The 24449-nt window shown below is 43.3% G+C and overlaps 9 protein-coding genes across 12 annotated transcripts; 4 read left to right on the top strand and 5 right to left on the bottom strand.

Annotated features, from left to right (window-relative positions):
• Positions 1 to 193: 193 nt before the first annotated feature.
• LOC6541761 lies at positions 194 to 13729 on the top strand. Its single transcript, XM_001970509.3, has 4 exons — positions 194 to 790; positions 1944 to 2353; positions 7847 to 8759; positions 12901 to 13729. Exons 2-4 carry the CDS (start codon positions 2210 to 2212, stop codon positions 13152 to 13154), a joined length of 1311 nt encoding a protein of 436 aa, XP_001970545.1. The 5' UTR covers positions 194 to 790; positions 1944 to 2209; the 3' UTR covers positions 13155 to 13729.
• On the bottom strand, positions 4852 to 5799 carry LOC6542827 (calmodulin-1). The gene has a single exon (XM_001970510.3). It carries the CDS (start codon positions 5789 to 5791, stop codon positions 5348 to 5350), a length of 444 nt encoding a protein of 147 aa, XP_001970546.1. The 5' UTR covers positions 5792 to 5799; the 3' UTR covers positions 4852 to 5347.
• Positions 5630 to 6623, bottom strand: LOC6541083 (calmodulin-2/4). Of its 2 annotated transcripts, none has more exons than XM_026979684.1 (2): positions 6086 to 6584; positions 5630 to 5907 (listed from the first exon to the last, which is right to left on the bottom strand). In XM_026979684.1, exon 1 carries the CDS (start codon positions 6537 to 6539, stop codon positions 6093 to 6095), a length of 447 nt encoding a protein of 148 aa, XP_026835485.1. In that variant the 5' UTR covers positions 6540 to 6584; the 3' UTR covers positions 5630 to 5907; positions 6086 to 6092. The 2 variants fall into 2 exon arrangements, with proteins under 2 accessions (XP_026835485.1, XP_001970547.1); XM_001970511.3 differs by having other exon boundaries at positions 5690 to 5904; positions 6086 to 6623.
• LOC6540857 lies at positions 9080 to 11365 on the bottom strand. Its single transcript, XM_026979681.1, has one exon. It carries the CDS (start codon positions 11323 to 11325, stop codon positions 9337 to 9339), a length of 1989 nt encoding a protein of 662 aa, XP_026835482.1. The 5' UTR covers positions 11326 to 11365; the 3' UTR covers positions 9080 to 9336.
• On the bottom strand, positions 11373 to 15575 carry LOC6540853 (protein lifeguard 1). Of its 3 annotated transcripts, none has more exons than XM_026979682.1 (3): positions 15461 to 15520; positions 11981 to 12214; positions 11373 to 11812 (listed from the first exon to the last, which is right to left on the bottom strand). In XM_026979682.1, exons 2-3 carry the CDS (start codon positions 12143 to 12145, stop codon positions 11414 to 11416), a joined length of 564 nt encoding a protein of 187 aa, XP_026835483.1. In that variant the 5' UTR covers positions 12146 to 12214; positions 15461 to 15520; the 3' UTR covers positions 11373 to 11413. The 3 variants fall into 3 exon arrangements, with proteins under 3 accessions (XP_026835483.1, XP_026835484.1, XP_001970550.2); XM_001970514.3 differs by lacking the exons at positions 11373 to 11812; positions 11981 to 12214 and adding exons at positions 13840 to 14453; positions 14509 to 14738 and having other exon boundaries at positions 15461 to 15575; XM_026979683.1 differs by lacking the exon at positions 11373 to 11812 and having other exon boundaries at positions 11923 to 12214; positions 15461 to 15575.
• A 214-nt stretch (positions 15576 to 15789) lies between these two features.
• On the top strand, positions 15790 to 16515 carry LOC6542861. Its single transcript, XM_001970515.3, has one exon. The coding sequence runs from the start codon at positions 15907 to 15909 to the stop codon at positions 16210 to 16212; it is 306 nt and encodes a 101-aa protein (XP_001970551.1). The 5' UTR covers positions 15790 to 15906; the 3' UTR covers positions 16213 to 16515.
• Positions 16355 to 18604, top strand: LOC6541714 (mitochondrial-processing peptidase subunit alpha). Its single transcript, XM_001970516.3, has 6 exons — positions 16355 to 16570; positions 16655 to 17033; positions 17095 to 17511; positions 17564 to 17704; positions 17758 to 18262; positions 18322 to 18604. Exons 1-6 carry the CDS (start codon positions 16515 to 16517, stop codon positions 18492 to 18494), a joined length of 1671 nt encoding a protein of 556 aa, XP_001970552.1. The 5' UTR covers positions 16355 to 16514; the 3' UTR covers positions 18495 to 18604.
• A 42-nt stretch (positions 18605 to 18646) lies between these two features.
• LOC6542597 (ribonuclease 3) lies at positions 18647 to 23047 on the bottom strand. Its single transcript, XM_001970517.3, has 3 exons — positions 21447 to 23047; positions 19065 to 21389; positions 18647 to 19002 (listed from the first exon to the last, which is right to left on the bottom strand). The coding sequence occupies exons 1-3, from the start codon at positions 22963 to 22965 to the stop codon at positions 18857 to 18859; spliced, it is 3990 nt and encodes a 1329-aa protein (XP_001970553.1). The 5' UTR covers positions 22966 to 23047; the 3' UTR covers positions 18647 to 18856.
• Positions 23048 to 23105: 58 nt separating this feature from the next.
• LOC26526305 (ribonuclease H1) lies at positions 23106 to 24423 on the top strand. Its single transcript, XM_015160000.2, has 5 exons — positions 23106 to 23463; positions 23522 to 23578; positions 23631 to 23866; positions 23922 to 24192; positions 24252 to 24423. The coding sequence occupies exons 1-5, from the start codon at positions 23128 to 23130 to the stop codon at positions 24345 to 24347; spliced, it is 996 nt and encodes a 331-aa protein (XP_015015486.2). The 5' UTR covers positions 23106 to 23127; the 3' UTR covers positions 24348 to 24423.
• The last annotated feature ends 26 nt before the right edge of the window (positions 24424 to 24449 follow it).

Here is a 24449-nt window from a genome sequence, read left to right on the forward strand (position 1 = left end):
TTTTCTACCCACAACGCTTTATTATACTCACATAAATTCATAAAATGTGAGAGCCATTTGAGAAAAATATCAGGTTTCAATCTTAATCTTTCCCAATCCAATCTCATAACAAATTAACCCAAACCATATTTTAATTTACAATATTTTGAAACCTGAAAACACTGGTTGAGCCCACCCCTCCGATTATTCGATAAGCCTTAAAAACATCGATTCACCGGTCATCGATGTTCCTGCAGTCCGCTTTCCCACCTCTATCGCCCAACGAATTTGCATAAAAAACTTTCAGCGAACCACAAGCGCGCACGGCGTTACCGATTCTGGCGCAGTTTGCTAACTTTTCCGTATTAATTCGTCCTGTGAAATTGAGTTGCATCTGGCATATCCACTTTTGGAGAGCTGGTGGAAACGGAAAACGCAGTTTCCTATCGACAACGACAACGAGCGCTCGAGAAGTCGTCCTTTGAACTGCGAATACAAGTGTTTTGTTTGTTGTCCGCGCCGCTCGTCGTGATAAGCACGTCTTATTTACCGTTGCGAATGTGAAACCGAAAGTAAAATCCGCAAGCTGCAGGAACTGTAAATTATGTAAAAGTATTTGGCCAACAACAAGTCGTTCTGTGCATGAGTATGAGTGCGTGCGTTGAGTAAGCTTATCAGAAAAGTTTAATGGAGGCTGCGCCGGTAATTTCTTTTCACCACCCCAGTCTGCAGCAACAACAACTGCACGTGGCGAACAACAAAAGCAACTGTAAATAACCGCTGCCCTTTGATGAGCGCCCAATTAAAAAGCGTAAGTCGACGCACATTGCATATCATTGTTGCATCGTTGTAATATATGCATGTAGGTACACGTGTGCATACATACGTACCTACATCGCTATGTTGCCCTCACCTTGCCCTCGTCATCTTGCTTTTTGGCACTTCGCCAAGAAATTAACCCCATTAAGCCGATGAGTTTTCAGCAGATGCAGTTATTCGTACCCCAGATCAGGGATGTTTATGTTTCTGAAAACTGAATGTTTTCCTAAAGAATGTTTCGCTGTTCTTCTCACATTTCAAAGCTATAAAGAAATCAAGTGTTCATTACATTTTAGAATGACAGAAATTGTGATAAGATGTAAAATAAAAGTATAAGTATATACATTTAAAAAGTTAATATTCTTAAACGGATAAGTATAGCTCACAATCGTCATTCCCATACTTTGGCATATTATGAAAAAATTACATAGTATCAAATTGTACCCCTAAAACTATTTCGTATAGGCTCGATATCCAATTAGCATTGAATTCATACCATGTGTAGTGCATGCAATTACCAACCATTTAAATTGTATTTTTTGGAAAGCAAAAAAACCAATGCAATCCAAATGCTCTTGAACTTCGCTCTGTCCATTTTGGGAGGATGGCTGAACATACATATATAAGTCGTTTGAGTAAAGAAGCTTTTACTTTACAACATTTCAAAGTTAACTTTTGTCTTAATTAGATTTGTGATAATGTATTGATGAAATATCCTAAAACATTAGGAATATTTTAACTAATATTAATATTAGTAATATAATAATAATAATTAATAATATTAGTAATAATTAGTGTATTCTGCTAAAAAATATTAAAGCAAATACTCCTCTTCTGTATTCTACATTAAACTAGGAAACTAGCTCTGATTCACCCTCAGCAAAATCCAAAAATATTATAATATTAGTAATAATATTAATATTAGGGAGCCTGCATAATAAAACTGTGTTTACCTACAGTAACCAAAATTCTACAATATAAAATATTTTGAATAATATATTTGATTAGAATTCCTCATTCATAGGAGGATACTAAATCCTTTTTGAGAGCATGCTGAATAAAACTGACTTTACTTAAAGTAACAAAGATCAAGCACACGATAAATTAACAATTCTACGATGCCTTCTTTCACTTTTAATCAACAGGCCACCCAACAATGTTGACAACGGGAATCAACAGCCATAATGAAGAAGACGAGATAAACAAATAAATGCTCAATAGGCCAATTCCGTGGCAAGTCAAAGAATCGAACGATGGTTTAGTGCCAAACGCAGTGTAATAGACCAACACTCTGCCACTCGGCTAAAAAGGAAAGCCAATAGCCTTCAGACTGGAGGCCTCACTCACTTTAAAGCGCATCTTTGCCCGCAAAATTGGCTACAAGGCGAAGTCAAAGTCAATTTTAGCGGCCATGCGCACGAAACACCTGATCTTGATACTGATCGGAGTGATAATCGCCACGATCGTTTTCATCGCTTTTGGTCCAGCCGGAGAGCCTAACGACTCATTCAAGAACATCGTAGTCCAGACGCACCAGCAGTTCAAAGAGTTCCAGGTGAGTTGACTTACGTTTGGGGGTCTTGAGTTCCGGGCACTGATACTGAATGACTTAGATAAGGGTATTAAATACCAATTATCTGGCGCTGGTGCGTTGAAACTGTCACAGATAAATCGGAAAAACTGAAACCCGCGTGCGCTGTTTGTCATTTGTTGTTTCTTAGTTTCGAAGCGCTTGAACTTATCGCCATGGTGTAGCTTAAAAAGCCATGATTCATAGTTTTTACTATCAGTAGATAGTGAAGTGCCTATGTATATCCACGACTTTTCTGGCAATTGCTTTTGGCAAAGTCTGGCTCTTGACATCACACTTGGCCTTGACCTGTGTTGTTCCGCCCCCCGGCAACAACCAACATGTTACTTATTTTCCTCACAATGTGCTCTTAGCAAAATTAAGGCACGTCCTATTGGTCGGGCCGAAAGCTAGATACGCCAGGCTGTCTGGCAAATTTGGCCAAATCAAACAGCCGGCAGTCACCCGAAAGTCATCAGCATCACTCACATAAGACGAGCGGGTGTTGACCAGTTTCGGGCTTATTTCGGAACACTTTTGGCCGTGCTGGCTGTGTTTACGTTTCGCTTGCCAGAGCATTTACTGTTTACACTAATTAGATTCCGGTCGGAGTCCGGTTGCACAGCACGAAATGCTTTTGGGTAACCAGAGGGGACTGCGGTTACCCACTGCTCCTAGACCTTGCTAGGGGATTTCTCGCGGCTCAGGAAAACTTTTTAGATTGCAAAGAAAGATTCGTCACCTTGCATTGCATGTGTAGCTAAGCAAAGTGGGTTCTTCTCCCATCGCGTACTCCTAGAGCCAAATTTAATAGAGCCGTAAAAAAAATCTTTGCTTCGAAGTTTACAACTGGCTGTTATCTCAGCCAGGTAAACAGAAACCTACCATGTTGCTGTCATGAAAAGCTGAGATAATGGAAGCATTAATTAGTAATGCCGCTGTTTTGAAGGGATAAACTTATCTTATAAAAATCATTCTCCACCCGACGGTGGATATACATACGTTCGCATATAAAGCTACGATCCACGCATATAAAGCTACTTTGTTTGTAAACCAGTTCCCACAATTGCAACAAATTATGCATTGTTCGTAAGTAGCTGAAAATGCATTCTTTACCTAACTGGTTTGCACCAGTACTGCTATACCTATACTACTGCAGTTCCTATACACATTTAACTCGAACTACGATATGTGTTTGATAACATTGCACTTCATACTTATGTATATAGGCTAGCATATAGAACTACTATTAAAGTGATTGAGTGGATTGCCAGCACTTGATGCATGTCGAACACTTCCAGCAAGTGACCAGGAGAATGTGAATACACAATTATTTCTCTGACTAAGACATGTTCATAGCACAGCTATGGTTTTTTCCATTAGCATTCTATTATGAACTATATATAATATTTTTAAAACCGTGCTTATGTATTAATAACTACTCCTGAGGCTTCCTAAAAGTAGTATCAAATTTCAATGTAGAAATACGAGTATAGCTAAAGACCACCCTTAGGTCATATTGTGAAGGCTCGATTCGTGGGAATCAAACAGGTGCTGGGATTGAATAAAACAATTTGAATTTAAACTGTGGGCAAACGAAACTGCTATATGAGTCAAGCTGAAATTTATTTAGTCAATTAGCCAATTATGGAATATATCTAGAAAATTGCTGAATATTTTTTTTTATAATTTCAAATAATAATGCTGTCCTACTTGTGACAAATTGTGTCAACTTTCTCAATGGCCGGCATTAATCGATGATTCAAATAACACAGAATACCGCAGGCATTATCAATGCGCTTGCACAGCGATTACCCATATTTCATATTTAGCTTCGTGTGGAGTAAACAGGCGCTATTGATTCCCTATAGCCATCGGTTCAATGTCGAACCGCCACTCACCTGCAGAGTAATGCAATAAAATTGTAGATGAACGATAACCTATTTAAATGATCCATAAAGCGGCTAGAAAAATATGGAAGCCGACTGACCTCTCGACTTTTAATTAACATGAATAAGTCGTATGTAGGTTTTCTGTAATTCGACTAATTTTTTGAGGTGGGGGCTTTGAGGTTGGACGTAAATGAATTAAAGTAATTAAAGAAGTCGATGTATTTTTTTGTTTATTTAAGCTATAACGAAATATTAATATTTTTGTGTGTTAATTGTTGGGATCCCTTTTACAAATAGGCATTCTCATTCTAATTGCTAGTTAAGCAATGATGAAATCTTTCTAGCTAATGCCCCAATTTCATCCATGTACATCACAGGAAACAGTTCTCGAAGATGGGCGAAACTGGTATGCAGTTCGGAGCTGCAAAGGCGGCCATTACCGCGATCAAAAGACTCTCTGAATCCAGGAAATCTCTAAAATCTAAAATCCATGCATGAGAGCGCATTTAAATTTCTAAATCCGGTCAGAAAAACTTGCCACCTTAGGAATTATAAGTCAATATTGATACAATTTTTAATAGCAAGGCGTGCTCTTAAAGTTGCCAAATGAGTCATGAACAATTTATGTTGTATGCGTATTAAGAATGGCAATAGATATCAAGGTAATTTAAAGAGCTAGCTGCGATAAGACTTGAACCCAAAATCATTCCACTTGTAATGTTGGTCAAACCAAAAGGAAACCAGCGAGTCCAGTGCATGGTCAAATATTTAAATTGGCATCGTAATCAGCGTGGCTCGTTTTTATGATTGCTCTGGCCCATCGCCATCACCCTTTCGAATAGCCTGGCACTCCCCAGCGGCCATTAGGCACATGCGACCGTTTCGGAGTCACGCGCCGTGCTACATGGACACACACAACTGGACTTCTTGGGACAAGGTTTAACTGCCGACTTTCTGGCGCTGTGCTGAAGAACATAAAGGAATTTGGTGGGAATTTTAAGTGGTGCCGCCTAGGCGTATAGAAAACGCGACTGGGATAGGCTCCTTCGAAAGGGGTTCGTGGTTAGTTTGTGACTTCGATTTTTTCCTAGCTTCGCATGGCGGCAACAAATTCGTTGAAGGAGATCTTTCCATCTTTATCCAGATCAATGTCCTGGAATAACTCGCGCAAATCATCTTCGGACATCTTCTCGCCCAGGTTGGTCATCACCATTCTGATTTCGTTAATCGTAAAGCTGTTCACTTCGTTCCGATCAAAGATCTTAAAGGCCTGCTTCAGGCACACCAGACTGTTCTGCTCCTCCAGTCGCTTGGCCATCACGTATAGGAAGTCCTTGAACTGTACCTGGCCACCAAAGTCCACGTCGCTTTCGTTTGCCAGTTCATAAATCTCTGCCTCGGTGAGACTCTCTCCAAGGGCCCGCATTACTCCGCCGAGCTGTCGGACGGAAACCCATCCTGACTTTCCCGTGTCATACAGACTGAATGCTTCTCGGATCTCTTCGATCTGGGCATCGGTCAAACTGCCCATTTTTTAAAGGTAATTTTTGTTTTGTTTTTTGTATTGGAACAATTGAGTGTTTTTGTTTTAGTGAACTCCTTCAACAATGAACAGAGAATATTTACTGAAAGCCGACAAAACGCCTACTGGGGGAAAAATATATTATAATCATACAATTTGTAAATAAGAATTTCAAAAGAATGATTAAAATATGGTTACAAAATTGTAGGGGGGAGTGAAACCTGTTATTAACCCACAATTAAGCTGTTTAGATAATATCATCCCTTTTGTGGGATCGAAATCAAGCTACCCTACAATACTCACTTGCAGGCTAACGCATTGTCATCATGTTAACAAACTCCTCGTAATTGATGTGGTTGTCCTGGTCCAGATCGTACTCGCGTATCATTTCATCCAACTCCTCGTCGCTAGGCTTCACGCCCAGCGCAGTGAACACATTTTTTAACTCGGTGGAGGTAATGTAGCCGTTGTTCTCCTTGTCGAAAATCCGGAAAGCTTCGCGCAACTCTTCCTCGTGGCTTGTGTCGCGCATCTTGCGCAGGATCACATTGCAGAACTCCGGAGCCTCGATGGATCCGTTTCCCTCCGAGTCCACCTCATTGATCATTGACTGAACCTCGGCGTCGTTGGGCTGGCGACCCAGGGCGCGAATCACCACCGCCATCTCTTTAGAAGTTATAGCGCCCTCGTTCTCCTTGTCCAAAATGCGGAAGGTGTCAAGGATAAGGATTTGCTCCTCATGTGTAATATCTTCCATCTTAACTGGTATTGTATAGTTTATTGGTAGAGTTTCTGTATATTTCTGTTTTTAAGTGTCAACTGATGTTTTGCCCAAACAAGGCTCCTGACACTGAATTCAGTTCTTACTCAGTGGCAAAGCGGTGAAATGTGAAAAATGGTAAAATTAACATCCCCCGGTGGCGTCACTGTGCTGCAGAGTGCACAACACCGAATGGCACAAAATCAATATGCTTGTTATATAAGCGCAGTGCCTCACGGAAAGAGTTGAGTGATTCTCCAATGTCCTTGGGTCAGGAGGCCGTGCAGCTGATCGGTTTCAATTGCGACTCAGCAACATACATACGTCAGCTAGTATCTTTCGTTGTTCGTTAACAAAACAGAAGGAGAGCGCATTTCGAGGAAAGTTCAGGAGTAAAAAGTGCACTATCACAGTCATCGCCCAACGCACACTCAAAAAAAGTTACAGCAAGAAATTTGTATAAGCAACGTAGAACGCTATGTTTGTATTCATTTATTTGTAAGTTGCTTTATATTTGTATAGTTTCTTGGTAGAATTTCTGTATATTTCTGTTTTTAAGTTTGGGCAAAACATCAGTTGGCACTTAAAAACAGATATGTACAGAAATTCTACCAAGAAACTATTCAAAAGGATGATTAATATAATATAATATAATATAATATTGCATACTATCTTACTATTTAAAGGCGAAACACTGCTTTTTTTTTAGTGTACTGCCATGCAAGTGTAGTGGTTGCTATCGGTAGAGCAAGGTTGTCATGCGATTTGGGTTTGGCGCCTAGCCTGAAGCTTTGTCGGCTGCCTTTTGCCGCAGGTTAATTCCAGCGTTTCTCCCCTTCGGCCCTTTCACCTGTGCGCAGTGGGGCACACCTGACACCAGTTATTGGCTGGCGGAGGAGGGGCAGTGCCTGGGGGCAGAGAATGTGGCACGCTTTACTCTGGCCACAGTAAAACAAATAATAGACAAGAATTTGACATCGGCACGAGAGGGTTCCATTGTGCGGCTCATTTGATTTTTGCGTTGTGTTTGGGTATTTGTTTGGGCTAGTTTCTGCGGAACAGAGGAAGTGTGCTAGAGGGCCATAATGGAAATATGTCTTACATGTGTGTTTCAGAATTGCTCCTATGACGAGGCAAATTCTGGTCATATTTTTTGACCATTAACGCCATCTGGCCTGACATAAATAATTTTCTAAGAATGAGTTTTGGGAGCCGTTTGCCGAAAGTTAAATTATAAACATTAGATTATTTGTTGGATAAACCAAAAATATTATTTTTATGAAAATGTAATTTGTTTCTTTCAGGAGAATCTTCGAGTTGGCTTGGAACGCAAGAAGCTCGAAATAGACCCAAAGTATTTGCTTCTTCTGGGCTTTACCTCGCCAAATGACGCTGCAGGCCAACAGCAGCAGCTGGATCAGCAAAACGTGGCGGACATCGGGTCATCAGGTCAGCTGCCAAAGACAGATTTTTCAGCGCCGGCTACAAAAGCGGAACTGGAGCTCAGCGAACTGCGGGGACTGCGGCGTCCACAGGATGCTGTTACCTTCGGTAGTCAGTCGGGAGATCAAAAGGGCCAGCGGAAGCGGATCACGACGCCGTACAACGGTACAAAAAGCAACTTCACAATCGTCAGTTATGTGCTTGAGGGCCAGGTCGCATCGGCCATCCTGCTCGCCCAGAATATTGCCGCAAAGCTTCCCAGCGAGTACCTGCTAATCTACGATTTGGGCGTTTCCGAGGAGCAACTACGGGATTTGGGCTCCTACTGTAATAACAGCCGATGCTCGGTGATCACATATGATCTGTCGGAGTTTCCCTCCTTTGTCGCTGATCAGCGGACGCACGCCTACCGTCCCATTGTAATTAAGGACGGTCTTATGCGTGCCCGATCGGTTCTCTTTTTAGAAAACTATATGCGTGTGCGCGGAGGTTCCGCCCAGCTGCGAAATCTACAGAGCATCGTTATGAATCCAGGAGCGAGAAAAGCTGGAGTCAAGTCCGCTGGTATCCTTGGATGGAACACAGCGACGGCAGTATCCTCTCTGACGCATCCAAAAATGTTCGACTACTTTGAGTCGAAAGCTGAGGAGTTTAACTTTCTTCGGATGGTTGACCTGGACGCTGTTTTTTTCTCGGGCAGTTCCTTAGTGACTGAGAAGATCATGCTTCCCTGGCTGAAGTGCTGTCTCACCCTTGAGTGCATCGATCCAATCGGTGAGTCGGCGATGGGTGGTGGCTTCGGTATATGGAAAACTGTCATTAGAAATGTTCATCATACTGACCCCAATATAAATCAATCAAACATACGTTCAAACCACCACCCCAATCACTCCTTTGGGGATGGACTGGTGTACTAATAACAGTCATTTGCACGGCATTCCGTTGATGGCACTCACATCAGGGAAATTTATGTAATTACCATCTGAATTGGGATTGATGGCAAACGTGACACTGCCTTTTTAACGAACAATTCATTTTTATTTGACCGGCATTTCCCAAACTAAGTAGTCAACAATACTCACTTTTTAGTTGCATAGGTGAAATTATAATAGAAATAAGCGTTCATTTCCTTGAATTCATCTAAAATGAACTCTGTGTTCACTCCTGTCACTTCTACGAATTAAACACAGAGCTCATTTTCAATTGGTTTATCCAAACAAAGAGAATGCTAATTTCTTATTTAATTAGTTATCTCGAATACGTTATATACAGTCAAATGCTCATTTCTGCTTTTCATTGATTTAGTACATTTGTAGAAGATTCACATACTTCATGGTCGACAAATGTTCTGTTAAGTATCAAAGATATTAGAAAATATTCCGTTCATTCGTTGCTCGGCTTCAAAAAGTGTGTGATAACATCGTGATAGTATTTTTGTCACATTGAGTGCCTTGTAAGCCCTAAAAATTTCTTGTGTGTAGTTATCAAACCGGAGGGGAGATTTAAGGTTCTCATAGGTTTCGGAAATGATTTTGGGGTAACGAGAATAAAAATGGGTATCTTTGTTAACGCACACATTTCTGTGTTGCGGGTAATAATCGCTTTGACTGGATTTAGTTTTGGAGATCGATTCCCTTTTTCCAGAAACATCTGGAGCTTTACATTTTCTGTTCTTAAGATTATCCATGTAATATTGTCGTTGATTCAAGAAATTTCTTTTCATTGCCATTTCCATAACCAAAGGTGATATTTTTTCTTTCTTATATTTTTGCATAGTATTGCAAATTTCACACTCGTTTTCAGTCTGTGTACCTGCGTCAGATTGGGGAACGAAAAATCTTTTAGAGCGTTTCTTTCTTCGATGATTAAGGGGTTGTAGTTTCTCTTCGGCCAAGGGAACAACATTTACTTGATAATCATCGTAAGTCAAGAAGTCGAAGGGCGAATCTCTGCCGTCTGAAATCAACTGTGCTGCATTCGCCCTGGACTGATTTATTCTTTTAATCGACGCAAATGTTCTATTTAATTTTTCAGAAATCTCATAGCCCAACGGCGAAACAGATTCCTCAAAGTAATCAAAGTGTTCACTCTTCATATGTCTTAAAGTCTCTAATCGATTTAGTTGCTCTAAAAGTTCTGACTTTGAGCTAATTTTCTTGTCACTGAGTCTGTTTACGTTAAGGAATATGTTAGTAGCAGTTTCTCTAGTGAAAGTCCTCAGATTCTTGTCCATAGTACGGAAGGCTTTGCGGTTAGAAATAATTTCTGCCTCCCTTGGTGAGTGTGTTCTGGAATCATTGATAGCGTCTTGTTTTGAAACTTTCCCCCTCTTGAGATGCTTGAAACCATAATCGTAGACTTTTAGTCCTTTGCCTAGCTTAAAATGAAATCCTTTGTACCGGGATTTTGTCATCTTAACTTCCTTTGTTCTGTTGCTCTTTGCTAGTGTCTTCGATGGTTCAGGAAATGATGGTTTTTCGCGTTTTATTGCTCTTTTTTGAAACTTGTACTTTAATAGATCTCTGTACTCGGTTTGCAAATTAATGGCGCTTCGGGATAACTTCTTTAAAATCGTTCTGTGCATTTTTTTCGTCATCTTTTTAGGATTTCTTATACCTTTAAACTCACCCAGCTCCCGCAGAACTGGAACCACTTCAATCAGTTTATTTTCGATTTCATTTCTCCTTTGTTTTTGATGTTGTAAGGATAATTTGAAGAGTTTCGATTTGTTTATGATGTCCCTCTTGTACATTTTCTTAGGCTTTCGATGAAATTGACTTCTTTTCTTAAGATTTTTGGACTGTTTTTTAGTAAAGACATATCTGCTAATTAGTCCATTAAGAAACTGTTTAAGTCCTAAGACAGGTAACCTTGCTGTAGGTACCGGACGAATAGTTAGCGGTTTGATCTTGTATTTTTTGGTTTTAGTTGACTTAATTGGAAAAAATTTCTTATTATTAATCTTCCTCCGCTCACTAAATTGCTTTCCCCTCACTCTAGGGACAATTCTCTTTGATTTTGAATTTAACTTCAACTGCTGCTTGTAAGGGGTATACATGCGTGCAAGCTGGCTAATGTGAGTCTTGAAGCTCCTCCACTTCGGAATCTTCGTATCTTGCAAGTGCAGGCCCCCTTTAGGATCACCCAAAGGTGTGGCAAGATGTGTTAATTTTCCTTTCACTGGTTTCGGGGGTTCTTTAATGATTCTTAAGACTTTTTCTGATCCAGCGTTTATTCTAGTCCTGCTAAAATATTTGCCGGACTGCCTTAAGATTTTATGCGTAGACGCAAGCTCTTGATTAGGCGTTGATTTTGATAGGCCTTGAAAAAGTAGTGGCATGTTTTGAGATAGAATGGCTTTATTAAAGAATTTTGACAGGTAATACTAAATCGAAAAATAAACAATTTTCATGCCAACTAAGATTCCATCAGCAAACCTCGGTTCTGAAGCATTCGCGGAACATGCGAACAGCCTCCACAATTTTGCTGAAGAAGAGCATCTTCATCAGTCGCCACATTCCCGTAGGCAGATCGCAGTGTATGTTGCAAGCTGCATAGACGAACTCATCGGGTCCGATGTTGTAGCCATGTCGACCGCACAGCATGTAGTGGGTGTCGTAGATAATGTACCACGCCTCTACGGTGCAGGACATTGCTGAGAAGACCTCCATCATCCTGTTCAATCGGTAGGCCAGCAGGAGAAACAACCCAAAGATGAGGCAGATTATGGAAATACCGCGAATCTGAGTAAACCGAAATCGCTCCTGGGAGGAGTACAGTATCAGGCCCAAGATTTCAAAAATCAGAATGGCTGGGTAAATATATACCTGTAATACAAAGCACTAGTATCCAAGTATGTACAAGATAAATGCATTGGCTTTTTAGTCAAAGTATTTGAATTAAAATTTTGCAACGAAGCAGAGTTTTTTAATTTATATTCATGATTATTCACTTTAACCAAATGTGTTGATCCTAATTGAGTAATTCTGACTTACCCAATGTGTCTCCACCAGATTGAGTAGATATAAGCTCCTATTAAAGGATCCGATCACTGTGCTCAGAAGCAGTACAAAGTAGTTGAAAGGCCAATGTCTTCTCCAATCTCTCCAAACGTAAAAACACGTATACAGAAACACAGTGAATACCATGGATACTGGCATCACAAAGTAGTAAGGCAGAGGATATTTGAGAAACAACTCCAGGCAGGGCAAGGTACAGGCCACCTGTAGCTGCAATATTGAGTTTACTCTATTACATTTTATATTTAAAATGGAACCTGGATAACCTACAATTAGTATGCCATAGAATCGGCGCACTAGGCGCCGTCGTAGGCCAATATCGCTTATGTCGAATTCATAAGTCCTTTGCAAATAACTGTTGGGCAACAGCAGGTCACATTGCACAGCGATGCCCGGGACTTCCGATTTTTCCATTACCAATACCACGTCCATTTCATCATCATACAGAAGTGACACTACCGCCGCCTAATGCCCATTTATATTTTCCTATTTGATAAGGCCAGTTTTCCAGTTAATCGTTTATCTAATTTACCCCATTTACCACTCCACACCACACAAAAAAAAAATGTTAAAATAATTCGATTATATATTGATTAGCCATTATTAGCAGACTTCCTTTTTATGAATTCTGTGCTGTGTAAAAGAGCTCAGTGAAATGTTCATAGAAATTATTGATTTAAATTGATTTACTGTTTTACTCATATATCTGAGTGGTAGATATGTCCAATACCCGATATCCAATAAGACTCGACTATACATTTCCTTCATGTTTATTTTTAGGATGCTTGATGTGTAGCATAGGAAAAATGGGAGTTTCGACTTTCATTCTTACAATCTATGTACCTTAGCGGGGCAAAATAAATAATAATATAATAATAGTTTCGTTTTATTGCTAGGTGCCCAATCGAATGGCTGCAAGTTCAACAAGAAGCCCATGTTCCGGTACTCTGGATGCCACGGCTACGATGCGTCCGCCTTCAACATCGTGTTGGGCCTCACTTTCCAAATGGACACTTCTGAATACTCGCTGCCCGGCGACAGTCCGCGAAACATTTTCTACAAGGAGACCCTGGAGCAGGCCACCCGTATACTGGAGAGCAGGCGGCGCAATAGCAGCGAGACATCTGACCATCCGTTTACGGACGACTGAATTGGGAAACCTAAAATTCGAGCTGGACGAGAGCGTGGCCAAAGCATTTGATATAACTTTTTCTACTGATACCCCACAAGCAGATACACTCAGGAGCCAACGGAGATTACTAGGTATTTCGAAGGAAATGAGAGTTCTTGATATGAATTAGATAATGGGTAGCCAATTCCCGATTCCCACTTAAGCAGATGTAAACAGATCAATTGGCGTCCACGAAAAGATCAGAAATGAACAGAACGCAGTACAGTAATTAGGCGTGGCGTAAAAATGCGCAGTTTATCAATACTTACAACAATTTTGTGCAGCACTAATTACTTATTTAATAAAATATATTATGTCCCCGTGATTTTGCTGCGAGAGTCGATAATTGTAAAAACCTCTCTTTAGTTAACTGTCCCAAATGTAAATACATCAAAACATCAAATGGCATACATTTTGTGATTGTATTTTATAGTTACTCACGCGTAGACAAACATATACAGTATATAAATATAAATGTAATGTAACTATCATAGAACAAGACGAGCCAAAAAGTAAGTTAATAAAATTCTGAATTACGAATATCAAATAACAGATAAAGCTTTGGTTTGTTAACGGCACTTTTTGACATTTTTTGTAAAGCTGCATGTGGTTATGTTTAACAAGAAGAAAGGCATACGTTATTTTCAAGAGCTGTGACTACGACTAGCTCTGCTAATAAAATTTCTCTAAAATTCGAAGGATATATATGAATATGCGAATTACATCGACGTACAGAGTGAGAGCTGCAAACACGTATTCCTCGGGATCCATCTGGTCCAAACGATTGCCGCCCACTATCGACTGCATATCGCAGATTAATAAGAAGCAGCCAATAAAAGTGCATAGACAAACTATTGGCAAGCTGTCTACGAAATCTGGCATGAAAAATTCACACACTGATAGAACGAGGAGGATTATCACAAAGGTTAATATGACCCCTCTCTCAGCGGTGTAATCGTACTTGGTTTGCACGGCGTAGATGCTAAGAGCGATGACAAGGACTGTGGTAATAGCCACGGCCGAGATTACAACGTTAGAATCCATTAGGCTCGATAAGGTTCCCAAGAGCACCGACATGGTGAAGGTATAAAGAGTCAGGCAAATCAGGTTGACGGGATGCTTTCGCCTCACGTCCTGTACATAAAACATTGTGATCACAACGATTATGTTGACGATAAAGGCGACCAAAACTAAGAGGAAGTTTTCCTGTATGAATTCCTTGGTCGGTTGATGGTAAACAAATATTGCTACCACAGCCAATGTGAATAGTAATTGGACCTGCAAGAATCACATTTGTATTTATAAAATGTTACACTGAGCAGATCTAGCTCACCAAAAGGATTCCAAAAACCTTTCTGACGAATCCCATTCGAATAGTGGGATCCTCGAATACATTGCTTTTAACAATTAGATCATGGGAAATAATCCCACTTTCGATCAATTGATCGCCATCTTTTAGATAAGAATTTGTGGATTGGGACTCGTCTTCTGTAGGAGGCGCTGACAATGAAATTGTTGGGTAATGGTCAGAGTTTTCGGGAAATGGGAGAAAATTAAACAACGCTGAATAAAAATATATGTACATTTGCGCAACGTATGTAGATGGAATGCAGTTGTAGATACAATCATGGTAAGCCCATTGAAGGGGATTGTGCTTACAAATCGATAATGCCAGCTAACTTGAATAAATCATTCACTTGGAATACTAAAATTTTCTTGCAACAAAAAATTCAAGCATATGCAAGGCAGCGAGATCTTAAGAAATAAAGAATTTTTTCGTGACCCTCTAGTACCCCGGCCATCTGTTATACGTCACATCATTTCCGGTGGTCGAAGTGGTCCTACTCGAAAAATTGTTAGAAAAATTATTGCAATTAAATAATTAAATTAAAATCTTAGACTTTGCCAGATTGTTTTTGGCATATACATATGTCAGTATAAAATTATAAATGTATCTTTTTTCATATCATACACAAGAATCGAAGAAGAAGCTGATTCATTTTCTTGCAATTCCATACGTAAATCTTCTTCATTGACCAAGAAACATTCGCTTACAGCATACTTCAAGTTTTTAAAACATTTAAAATATACATATATTTTGAAATACTTTGAATGTAAATTAATTTATCGAAAGAGTCCCAATTAGAAGATGAGACATGAAACAAATTTCATATTTATATAAATGATATATGTATGTGCTAGCACATACACATGCAGAAATAAATGGCTTATAAATCTTAATACATATTATATTATTAATTCTATTATTAACTACAAGAACTTACCGTACAGTGAAACCTTATCTAGGAATCCTGTTTCGCCTTTAGGTGAATCCATGACCGCGACTGGTCTATTTCCAAGGATGACTGGCAATCTTAAGAGCCAAACTGGGAACCAATAAGAAAAATAATTAGTGTATGTATCCGTATCTCAGAAAACTGAAGAAAAGCGTAAGGAATGGAAACTGAGATGCCGGTTTTATTTCGGGTCAGCGGTGCCAGATTTTTCGCGAAAGGCGCGAAAAGCGGCTGAATTTCGCATGTGGTGACTTAAGCAACTGCTTTCATACCTACATTGTATGTACATAGGTGCAATATATGTATACTCACCATCGTTTGGTCAATATCACTTCAGTTCACAAAAGCCACCGGCGCATGAAGTCGGACTTAAACGGGTTCAGTCAGCCAAAAGTAAAAGTTACCTGCCCGCTTGTGAGAGCAATTGTGCGATAATGAGCGTAATTACGTTATTGATCAAGACTTTGTTTGTGCTCGGATTGGCCGTGCTTTTGGGACCAGGAAGGGTGGCTGCCTACGATCCTAATGATCCCAAGATAGCCGAGTGCTGCCTGCCGCCAGAGGGGATGTTCGAGGCCTTTTACCCCCGTGAGGTGGAGGGAATCCCCAATAGCGCCTCGCGACCCGCGCACGGGCATGGCAGTTTCTTCAAGCACCGGAACCCAGCGCTGGTGGACACCAAGAACGCGGCGGCCTATGGCTATAGATTCGATGGCAAGAGGCGTTTCAATTTTGATTAGTTCCGGCCATAATATCTGTATTATTCGCAAATAAAATCCCTTTCTGAAAACGTTAAAACAATTTATTTTTTCAACGGTAAATCAAACCGCCAGCGATCTGGCAACCCTGCTATGCACGCATCCCTAAATTTCCATTTCCGTGTGACTGACACTTATGTCTAGAGCAGAAGAAGAAGAAGTCAACATTTTTTTCTTCGAAATTCATTCGTTTAAAAGCGTAAAAAAAATGTGTTTCTGAATCAAATTCAAATATAATTCACATAATTCTGTAAATACCGTTACAAAAGCCAAATCACCAACACATGATGAACGGGCGCAGCATCGGCATGCTGAAAATGCTCAGGCACACCTGGCGCACGTAAGAATCTCGCGGGGTGGTGAAAAGTGGGCTGTTATGGAGCCGGCGAATCTAATAAGTGCCATGTACCTAAACACAATGCAGGTTTCCACGACGCATGGCCACCAAGGTGACCAGTCTGGGCGGCGACGAGGTGGGCAGTGGCACCGGGATAGGCCAGATAACCGGCGGCGTACGTACAAGTGATGGGACACAGAAGGTGAACACGCCTTCCAAGGAGATTGTCACCAACCTGCCTCCCCTCACCGACCCACTGCCCAACCTGCCGGAGGCCGTTTACGCAGCTCCACTGGCGGAGAGTGCTATTACGAAAGTAACGACGCTGCCGAACGGTCTGCGGATCGCTTCAGAACCGCGGTACGGGCAGTTCTGTACTGTGGGCCTGGTTATCGACTCTGGCCCGCGCTACGAAGTAGCGTACCCTAGCGGCGTTTCGCACTTTCTTGAAAAGCTAGCCTTTAATGTGAGTGAAGTTGCGCTTATGTAATGTAGGATCTCATCTAACTCGGCTACCCATTCCAAAGTCTACAGTAAACTTTCCCAACAAGGACGCCATTCTTAAGGAGCTGGAGAAGAACGGTGGCATTTGCGACTGCCAGAGCTCGCGGGACACGCTCATTTATGCCGCCAGCATCGACAGTCGGGCCATTGATTCCGTAACGCGCCTGCTGGCAGACGTCACCTTGCGGCCCACACTTTGCGACCAGGAGGTGAGTCTGGCCAGGCGTGCTGTTAACTTTGAGTTGGAGACTCTGGGCATGCGGCCGGAGCAGGAGCCCATACTGATGGACATGATCCACGCAGCAGCATTCAGGGACAATACTTTGGGCCTGCCTAAGCTATGTCCACTTGAGAACCTGGACCACATAAACCGGGAGGTGCTAATGAACTATCTTAAGTACCATCACTCCCCTACGCGCATGGTCATCGCTGGTGTGGGCGTAAGTCTACCAAATCACTTCTGAATATTTCAATTCAAGAATAACATTACAGGTGGATCACGATGAGCTGGTTAACCATGTGCAAAGATACTTTGTGGAGGACAAAGCCATCTGGGAGACGGAAGCCTTGGCGGACTCTGGACCCAAGCAAGTAGATACGTCTATTGCGCAATACACTGGCGGATTAGTAAAGGTGGGTGCAATAATACTTTGACAAATTCTTTAACAAACATCAATTGTCCATAGGAACAATGCGAAATCCCAATCTATGCGGCCGCTGGGTTACCAGAGCTAGCCCACGTAGTCCTCGGATTCGAGGGCTGTTCCCACCAGGACAAGGACTTCGTTCCCCTGTGCGTCCTGAATATAATGATGGGTGGTGGTGGATCCTTCTCCGCCGGCGGTCCTGGCAAGGGCATGTACTCGCGCCTGTATACCAAGGTGCTAAACCGCTATCACTGGATGTACAGCGCCACGGCCTACAATCATGCTTACGCCGACACTGGGCTCTTCTGTGTTCACGGTAGCGCACCGCCACAGCACATGAACGACATGGTCGAGGTGTTGACCCGCGAGATGATGGGCATGGCCGCGGAGCCAGGCCGTGAAGAGCTTATGCGCTCAAAGATCCAACTTCAGTCCATGTTGCTGATGAACCTAGAGTCGAGACCTGTTGTGTTCGAGGACGTGGGACGCCAAGTACTGGTAACGGGGCAGCGAAAACGCCCGCAGCATTTTATCAAGGAAATTGGTAAAAGCATCTATGACTCAATCAATGCATATCAATTAACTCGTCATTTAATTTTGCAGAAAGTGTTACTGCTGCCGACATCCAACGCGTTGCCCAACGTCTCCTGAGCTCCCCGCCTTCTGTAGCCGCGCGCGGCGACATCCACAATCTTCCCGAAATGAGCCATATAACCAACGCGGTTAGTGGTGCAGGGCGTTCCGGACTGGGACGTCGGCTTTCCTTGTTCAAATAACGCTGGGTGTGAGACTGCCAGCATCGGATATCATTTCGCTTTGTTCACAATATTGTACGAAGGGCAACCGTGTTAAGTTTAAATTGGCTAAAATATTTACCAAAATTCGACTTGGTTATTTTTTTTTTGCTTTTTTTGTTTTGATTAGGAAAAAACGCCAGAGACAAAGTAATCTTTGCTTAGAAAGTTAAATACCCTGGTAGGAAAGGGGAAATTTTTTTTAAGGACAATATTTGAAGCATCAAAATAATGGTATTTTTTATATTGTCGCTTTATTAAGATAACCCATAACATTTTCACGCCGTCCCTACAATACTCTTACTAAACTTGGGACCCTACTTCTATAGCATCCACGAAGCTGTTTATCCCAATGAAGTTTGCGAAGATACTGAGGAACTATTCTTTAATCGTCGTTTGCACTTCGGAGCAGATATTGATCCATCGCTATCACTACTGCTGTTGCTGCTGCTGCTGCTGCTATTCCCACTTCTGTTGCTTTTTAAGGGCACTAGAAACGAAGAAGTTACCTATAGAGCTTTTTATCACTGCACACTGAATCTATTAACTTACTTGTTGGGCTCTTGGGAGCAGTGCTTTCAAATTCTTCGTCTTCCGGCAACTCGTCGCTTGAAATGTTCTCGTGCATGCGATATTGCTTAGGAAGATGGCTCTCATCCTGAAGCGGAGCCGCATATTTGGGCCGCTTGATCTTTTCCTCTTGGTGCTGCCGATCACTTTCGTTGTCCAACTCGTTGCCCGTTTGTTTCTTTATGCTCTTGGCGATCACGCGCTTTTGGTGATCCAGCTGGGGAAACAGGTCTCTCGAATTCTCGAGCGCCTGCTTAGCAGCGTTCATCTCTGCCTGTTGAATTGAGGAGCCACTTGAAGTGGCCAGCCGCTTTGAGCGGAAATAAACGGCCACCTTATATACCCGCGTATTGGTTGGACCACTGGCCTCCACCACCTTGTAGTAGGGGATGTCCGGCTCGCCGCCATCCATTGTGCGAAGGGTGAGGCAGCACTGCTGCAGCTTTGACTTAGGATCGTTCCAGTCCTGATTCATGATAAACAACTGAAGTCGCGGGAACAAACATACGTGGCAAAACTGCTCGCAATACAAGAGACCCTTGTCCACGTACAGGGCGCCGAGGAAGGCCTCCAGAAGATCAGCACGATCTTTAGTCTTCAAATCAGCCTTGGGATTGGCATACACGGCATATTTAGGCATTCCCAAATCATCGCAGACCACCGCTTGTGTGCGGTTATTGACCAATGAGGAGCGTAGCAGGGACAAGTGACCCTCGTGGTGCTCAGGGAAGTGACGATACAGGTACTCCGAGCAAATAAGCTGCAGCACCGTGTCGCCCAAGAACTCTAGTCGCTGATTGGACCCAAGGGTCAAGTGGGTAAATCCAATGGAACGATCGGTAAAAGCACGAGCCAAAAGTCGAATGTGCTTAAACTTGATTCCAATTGAGTCCTCGAATTTAGTTAACTCCTTAAGCACCCGGTAGGAATCAATACAACTGCGATCCCCAAGTGGCTCTTGTTCCTGTAACGGGTGTTCCGGCAGATTCTTCCAGATACTCAGTAGTTTTTCATCCTGCCGGAAGAGGGCATCTGTGAACACCTCATCTGCCACCTTGATTCCTCCATCCAGCAGAAGAGCACCCATTAGAGCTTCAAAACAGTTGGCCATGGCGTGGCGCAGTTCCAACTCGTGGCACAGGTCGGATCCGTGTGCGTACAGCATAAATTCTTCCAGTTGTAGCTTTTTGGCCAACAGTGCCAAGTGCTGGTTTTGGACAATTGCCGCCCGATAAGTGGCCAAACCACCCTCCTCCAGTTCGGGGAACATAAAAAATAGATGGATCGAGCTTAGGAATTCTACCACAGCATCACCGAGGAACTCCAGTCTCTCGTTGTGGGTTATGTTCGAAACAGTTTCATGATCCTTACCAAATCGGGACATAATGCTCACTAAGGTATTTATTCCCCGCTTCCGTGTGTTCATGTAGTGAATCTTGCGATCTCCGTACTCCGGCTGTCGAATTCCGCAGTTCGTCAGTGAGTTTCGGGCATGATCCGGATTGGTACCGTAGTTCTCCTTATAGGAGGGATGCGTCAGCGCCAATTGGAGGAGATACCGATTTTTAAATCGGTATCCAATACTCTCCTCTAGCAAGTCAAGTGACTTGTGAAAGCGAAGGTGACCTGTTAGGACAGGAATCAACATGGCATGCTGCACAACATCGCACATAATGCCAGTGCGATAGAAGCCCTCTGAACTGATCGCCACAGTGATATTACGTTTCATGCGCCCTTGAGTTCGCATTTCCTGAAGGCGCTGCTCCTTCTCCTCTAACTTGCGCTTGTCCTTGAAAGAGGGCTTCGACATGTTGGCCATAAGATGACGGAACTTAACGTACTCTCGCCACGCTTTCTGGTACTCTGGATTTCCCGCGTAGCTTAGCTGCGGCGGACGAATGCCGAAGTGCACGATCGCCGGGTGTGAGATTCCAGTCTCGCGATCTACGCACTCGGGCAAATCGGAGTTATTCCTGTCCAGTTGGTCAACACGGAGCGAACACGGCTTATAACCCGGCTTTGTGACCAGCATTCCCTTTATGAAGTCCACGTAGTTTTGCCACTCGCTCTGACTAATCTGGTTAAGATGCAGCAGCTGCTGACGTTCCACTAGCTGTGCGGAATTGTCCAGCAAGTAGCGGAGTACTTCGACCATGGCCAAAACCTCCTTTCCATTATCTGGGAGGTCTCGGACGAAACGCGGAAAGAAGTGGAAGGCTGGGCAGGATTCCTCGACGCTTCCGGACGCTAAGTTGGGCATTAGATTAAAGTCCACCAGTTCCAGCAGTTCATGAAACAGGTATTTGACTGAATTTGAGATGAGATGTAAGTAATGCTTATAAAGTAAACCTCAATTTTACTTACAGAAAAGGTCAAGCTCATGGATAGTGAAGTTCTCTGGCATCTTCTCCTCATCGTACTCAATGGTGTACTCGATGTTGAAGCGGATCACCTTGCAGACGGGGAGATCGGTGAGGCGTACATGCGAGAGAAGTGAGAAGCCCTCGAATAGGAACTCGTGCTCATCATGCTTGATAATGGTTGGTGTCTTTGTCAGAAAATTAGTGGGCGGTGAGATGCTGATCCTGTAGTGGAACAGCTTGCCTGCATTGTTGCTGTTTGGATCGCACACCTTGTAGCCAGTCTCGCCCGGATATATGCCGTGCCGAATGCCAATGCGCCGAGACTTGGCTGAACAGCGGCATAGAGGACCGTCGTTCATCTCACCGGCGTCGTTGTGCCAAAGATCTGCGTGCACACGCTGTGGGTGTTGCACCTTGCGCGAAAGCTCCTCCATGCAGCAGTCCTGTTCGATCTTAAAAGCGTCTTCGTCGGAGTCGTCATCGGAGGAGGAGGACGAAGAGCAGGCCTCCGACTTGTGCTTGTGCTTGCAAACACGCCGGCGAGCCTTTCTTGGAGGCGGCACGTAAACGGGTAGCTTCTCGCGCACGCGCTCCGCTCTCCGCAGCAGCTCCTCTTCGAACAGGTTGCACAGCTTTTGCAGTCGCGCCCGACCGCTGACCTCGTTTTCACTCTTGGTGCGCTCGTAGTAGAGCTCCGCTGGCGAAGATCGCACCCAGGATTCGACTTGAGCATCCGCCTCACTGAGGGCGTTCATCTTTTTCACATAGTCCTCCGGTTTTTCACAGAAGTTAGAACACCACTGTTTCAGCAGACGGTCCCTTTCGGTCTCCACCTTCGGTTTGGCCCTAGTCTTCTCTAAGGGCTCACTTTTCACCCTCTCGTGATAGCTGCGTTGGGAATACTCCTCACTAGCCGGGTTCCTGGCGGACCCATAGTAGCCGTGTTGTGACCCTTTTGGCGGCCTGTGGGCATAGTGTCCGTGTCGTGGCTCGTGGGTATATCGGGTCTCCTGAATATGACGGTGTTCCTGATCATGTCTCTGTTCGTACCGTCTTCCCGAGCTATAGCCAGGATAATGGTGGTAGCCTTGACTGGAGCTATGGGAATTGTACCTCTGCCTTTCGGATGGATGTCGGTAGTTGGACGCGTAGGCTGGATAGCGGTCAGGATATTTATAGCTTTCATATGGGAAGGATGATCCGGATGCCGGGTATTGGTATTGGTAAGGGGGCTCCTGGCCACCGTACTTCTGTGCTGGTTCGTTATAAACATATCCCTCGTAGCCGTACGGTGCTGGTTGCTGGTACTGATCATAGCTGGGGACGAAGCTGGCATATGGAGCCGGTGTCTCCGGATAGACGTAATCCAAAGGCTTCGAGCTGTGAGAATGCGATTCATTTGACGAATAGTTGTGCGAGGAAACACCTACTCCCGGCGGAGATAGATCTTCTTCTGGTGGAGGTGGGGGCGGGGGAGGGGGTGGCTGGACTGGAGTCGGTGGCAAAGGCGGCTGGTACATGACGATGTTTTAGGAAAACCTCCAGTAAAATTGACAAATGTACTTTTTCCCACTCCCACTTTTCACCGCAATACGATTGGTCTGGCAACTCGCCGGGTTTGTTTACACTCGTACATCCGGCAAGGCCGTGCTACATGTTTCGATAGACGACGCAACAAAATTATGTTACACCAGCGGTATTTTTTCTCAAAACACTGCGCGATGGCCTTTTACGCTGTAGCCAGTGGGCGAAGGACTGGAGTCTACGACTCTTGGGCAGAGTGCGAGGAGCAGGTCAAGGGTTATAAGAACGCCAAATACAAGAAGTTTAAAACGCGCCAGGAAGCGGATCAGTTCGTTAATGGCTGTAAGTCGTATGCACCACAGGATGTGGCCGTGCCGCTGGGCAGGGGACAGGCAGCACTAGCCAGTTGGAAGAACAGTACAGGAGTGATTGGGAACCCCAAGTACACAGAGGAGTGGCCCGAAGAGAATCACGATCAAGCAGAGGATGATCTGGTAAGCATGAATACATACATATGCTTAAATCGTGATTCCTGACCATCTCTCCTTTCAGAATGCTGCCATGAATGAGGTGGAGGGAGATCCCATGCCATCTGATAGTAGCAACTTAGTAGGAGACCAAAGTACATTATCTTGAGAAAGTTAAACATAGTTTCTTTCAGGCAGACATTCTAAATCGCAAGCGGAAGGGCACGCACAGCAGTGATAACCGGAACAAGATCCCACGACATGCCTCTCAGGTCATAGAAGCCGCTGGACTCAAGCAAGTGGGTGCATTCCAGTTTGAAATCGATGCAGAGGGCTATGTAATTGTGTACACAGATGGCTCATGCATAGGCAATGGACGACCCGACGCCTGTGCCGGCTATGGTGTTTATTTTGGCAAGAATCATCAGCTGTAAGTGGTAACTGAAAATCAATAACTCTACTTATAAACTTTAAATTATTTAAAGAAACGCAGCCAAGCCTGTGGAAGGTCGCGTTACAAATAATGTGGGTGAAATACAAGCGGCCATTTATGCCATAAAAACCGCCATTGATTTGGGAATACAGAAGCTATGCATTAGCACAGACTCCCACTTTCTAATTAACTCCATAACCTTGTGGGTTACGGGTTGGAAAAACAGGGGTTGGACTCTAAAGAACAATCAACCTGTGAAAAACGTTGTTGACTTTAAGGAACTAGATAACCTGCTTCAGAGCAACAACATTACCGTGAAATGGGTTCGTAACTATATAAAATAACGTACTCGATTATACCTTAATTCAGATTATATCACCAGAACTACGTGGAGGCCCACAAGGGCATAGAGGGCAACGAAATGGCAGACAAATTGGCGCGACAAGGATCCGCCATGTATAAGGATAGAAATCGCTGATAAGCATTTTTAAATGGAGCGCCTTTGTAGTATGTATTTGATGTGGCAACGCTGAATAAATTGAAGTTACACGACAGCCCTGGCCGAAATGTTTTTATTTAC

Source organism: Drosophila erecta, unplaced genomic scaffold (genome assembly GCF_003286155.1).
Source record: "Drosophila erecta strain 14021-0224.00,06,07 unplaced genomic scaffold, DereRS2 tig00000055-arrow-pilon, whole genome shotgun sequence".
NCBI classification, from domain to species: Eukaryota; Metazoa; Arthropoda; class Insecta; order Diptera; family Drosophilidae; genus Drosophila; species Drosophila erecta.

Excerpts from the sequence above, each read along its gene's own strand:
- LOC6542597 (XM_001970517.3), bottom strand. The coding sequence starts at position 22,965 with ATGTACCAGCCGCCTTTGCCACCGACTCCAGTCCAGCCACCCCCTCCC. Across the intron at positions 21,390-21,446 it reads CCATGAGCTTGACCTTTTCT|TCAAATACCTGTTTCATGAA; the intron begins GTAAGTAAAATT and ends TCTCAAATTCAG. Across the intron at positions 19,003-19,064 it reads TGCTCCCAAGAGCCCAACAA|TGCCCTTAAAAAGCAACAGA; the intron begins GTAAGTTAATAG and ends CTTCGTTTCTAG.
- LOC6541761 (XM_001970509.3), top strand. The coding sequence starts at position 2,210 with ATGCGCACGAAACACCTGATCTTGATACTGATCGGAGTGATAATCGCC. Across the intron at positions 2,354-7,846 it reads AGCAGTTCAAAGAGTTCCAG|GAGAATCTTCGAGTTGGCTT; the intron begins GTGAGTTGACTT and ends TGTTTCTTTCAG. Across the intron at positions 8,760-12,900 it reads TGAGTGCATCGATCCAATCG|GTGCCCAATCGAATGGCTGC; the intron begins GTGAGTCGGCGA and ends TTTTATTGCTAG.
- LOC6541083 (XM_026979684.1), bottom strand. The coding sequence starts at position 6,539 with ATGGAAGATATTACACATGAGGAGCAAATCCTTATCCTTGACACCTTC.
- LOC6542827 (XM_001970510.3), bottom strand. The coding sequence starts at position 5,791 with ATGGGCAGTTTGACCGATGCCCAGATCGAAGAGATCCGAGAAGCATTC.
- LOC6540857 (XM_026979681.1), bottom strand. The coding sequence starts at position 11,325 with ATGCCACTACTTTTTCAAGGCCTATCAAAATCAACGCCTAATCAAGAG.
- LOC6540853 (XM_001970514.3), bottom strand. The coding sequence starts at position 15,512 with ATGGATTCACCTAAAGGCGAAACAGGATTCCTAGATAAGGTTTCACTG. Across the intron at positions 14,739-15,460 it reads AGATAAGGTTTCACTGTACG|CGTTGTTTAATTTTCTCCCA; the intron begins GTAAGTTCTTGT and ends ATTTTTATTCAG. Across the intron at positions 14,454-14,508 it reads AGGTTTTTGGAATCCTTTTG|GTCCAATTACTATTCACATT; the intron begins GTGAGCTAGATC and ends TGATTCTTGCAG.
- LOC6541714 (XM_001970516.3), top strand. The coding sequence starts at position 16,515 with ATGATGAACGGGCGCAGCATCGGCATGCTGAAAATGCTCAGGCACACC. Across the intron at positions 16,571-16,654 it reads CTCAGGCACACCTGGCGCAC|GTTTCCACGACGCATGGCCA; the intron begins GTAAGAATCTCG and ends AACACAATGCAG. Across the intron at positions 18,263-18,321 it reads GCATTTTATCAAGGAAATTG|AAAGTGTTACTGCTGCCGAC; the intron begins GTAAAAGCATCT and ends TTAATTTTGCAG.
- LOC26526305 (XM_015160000.2), top strand. The coding sequence starts at position 23,128 with ATGTTACACCAGCGGTATTTTTTCTCAAAACACTGCGCGATGGCCTTT. Across the intron at positions 23,579-23,630 it reads CATCTGATAGTAGCAACTTA|GCAGACATTCTAAATCGCAA; the intron begins GTAGGAGACCAA and ends AGTTTCTTTCAG. Across the intron at positions 24,193-24,251 it reads ACAACATTACCGTGAAATGG|AACTACGTGGAGGCCCACAA; the intron begins GTTCGTAACTAT and ends TTATATCACCAG.
- LOC6542861 (XM_001970515.3), top strand. The coding sequence starts at position 15,907 with ATGAGCGTAATTACGTTATTGATCAAGACTTTGTTTGTGCTCGGATTG.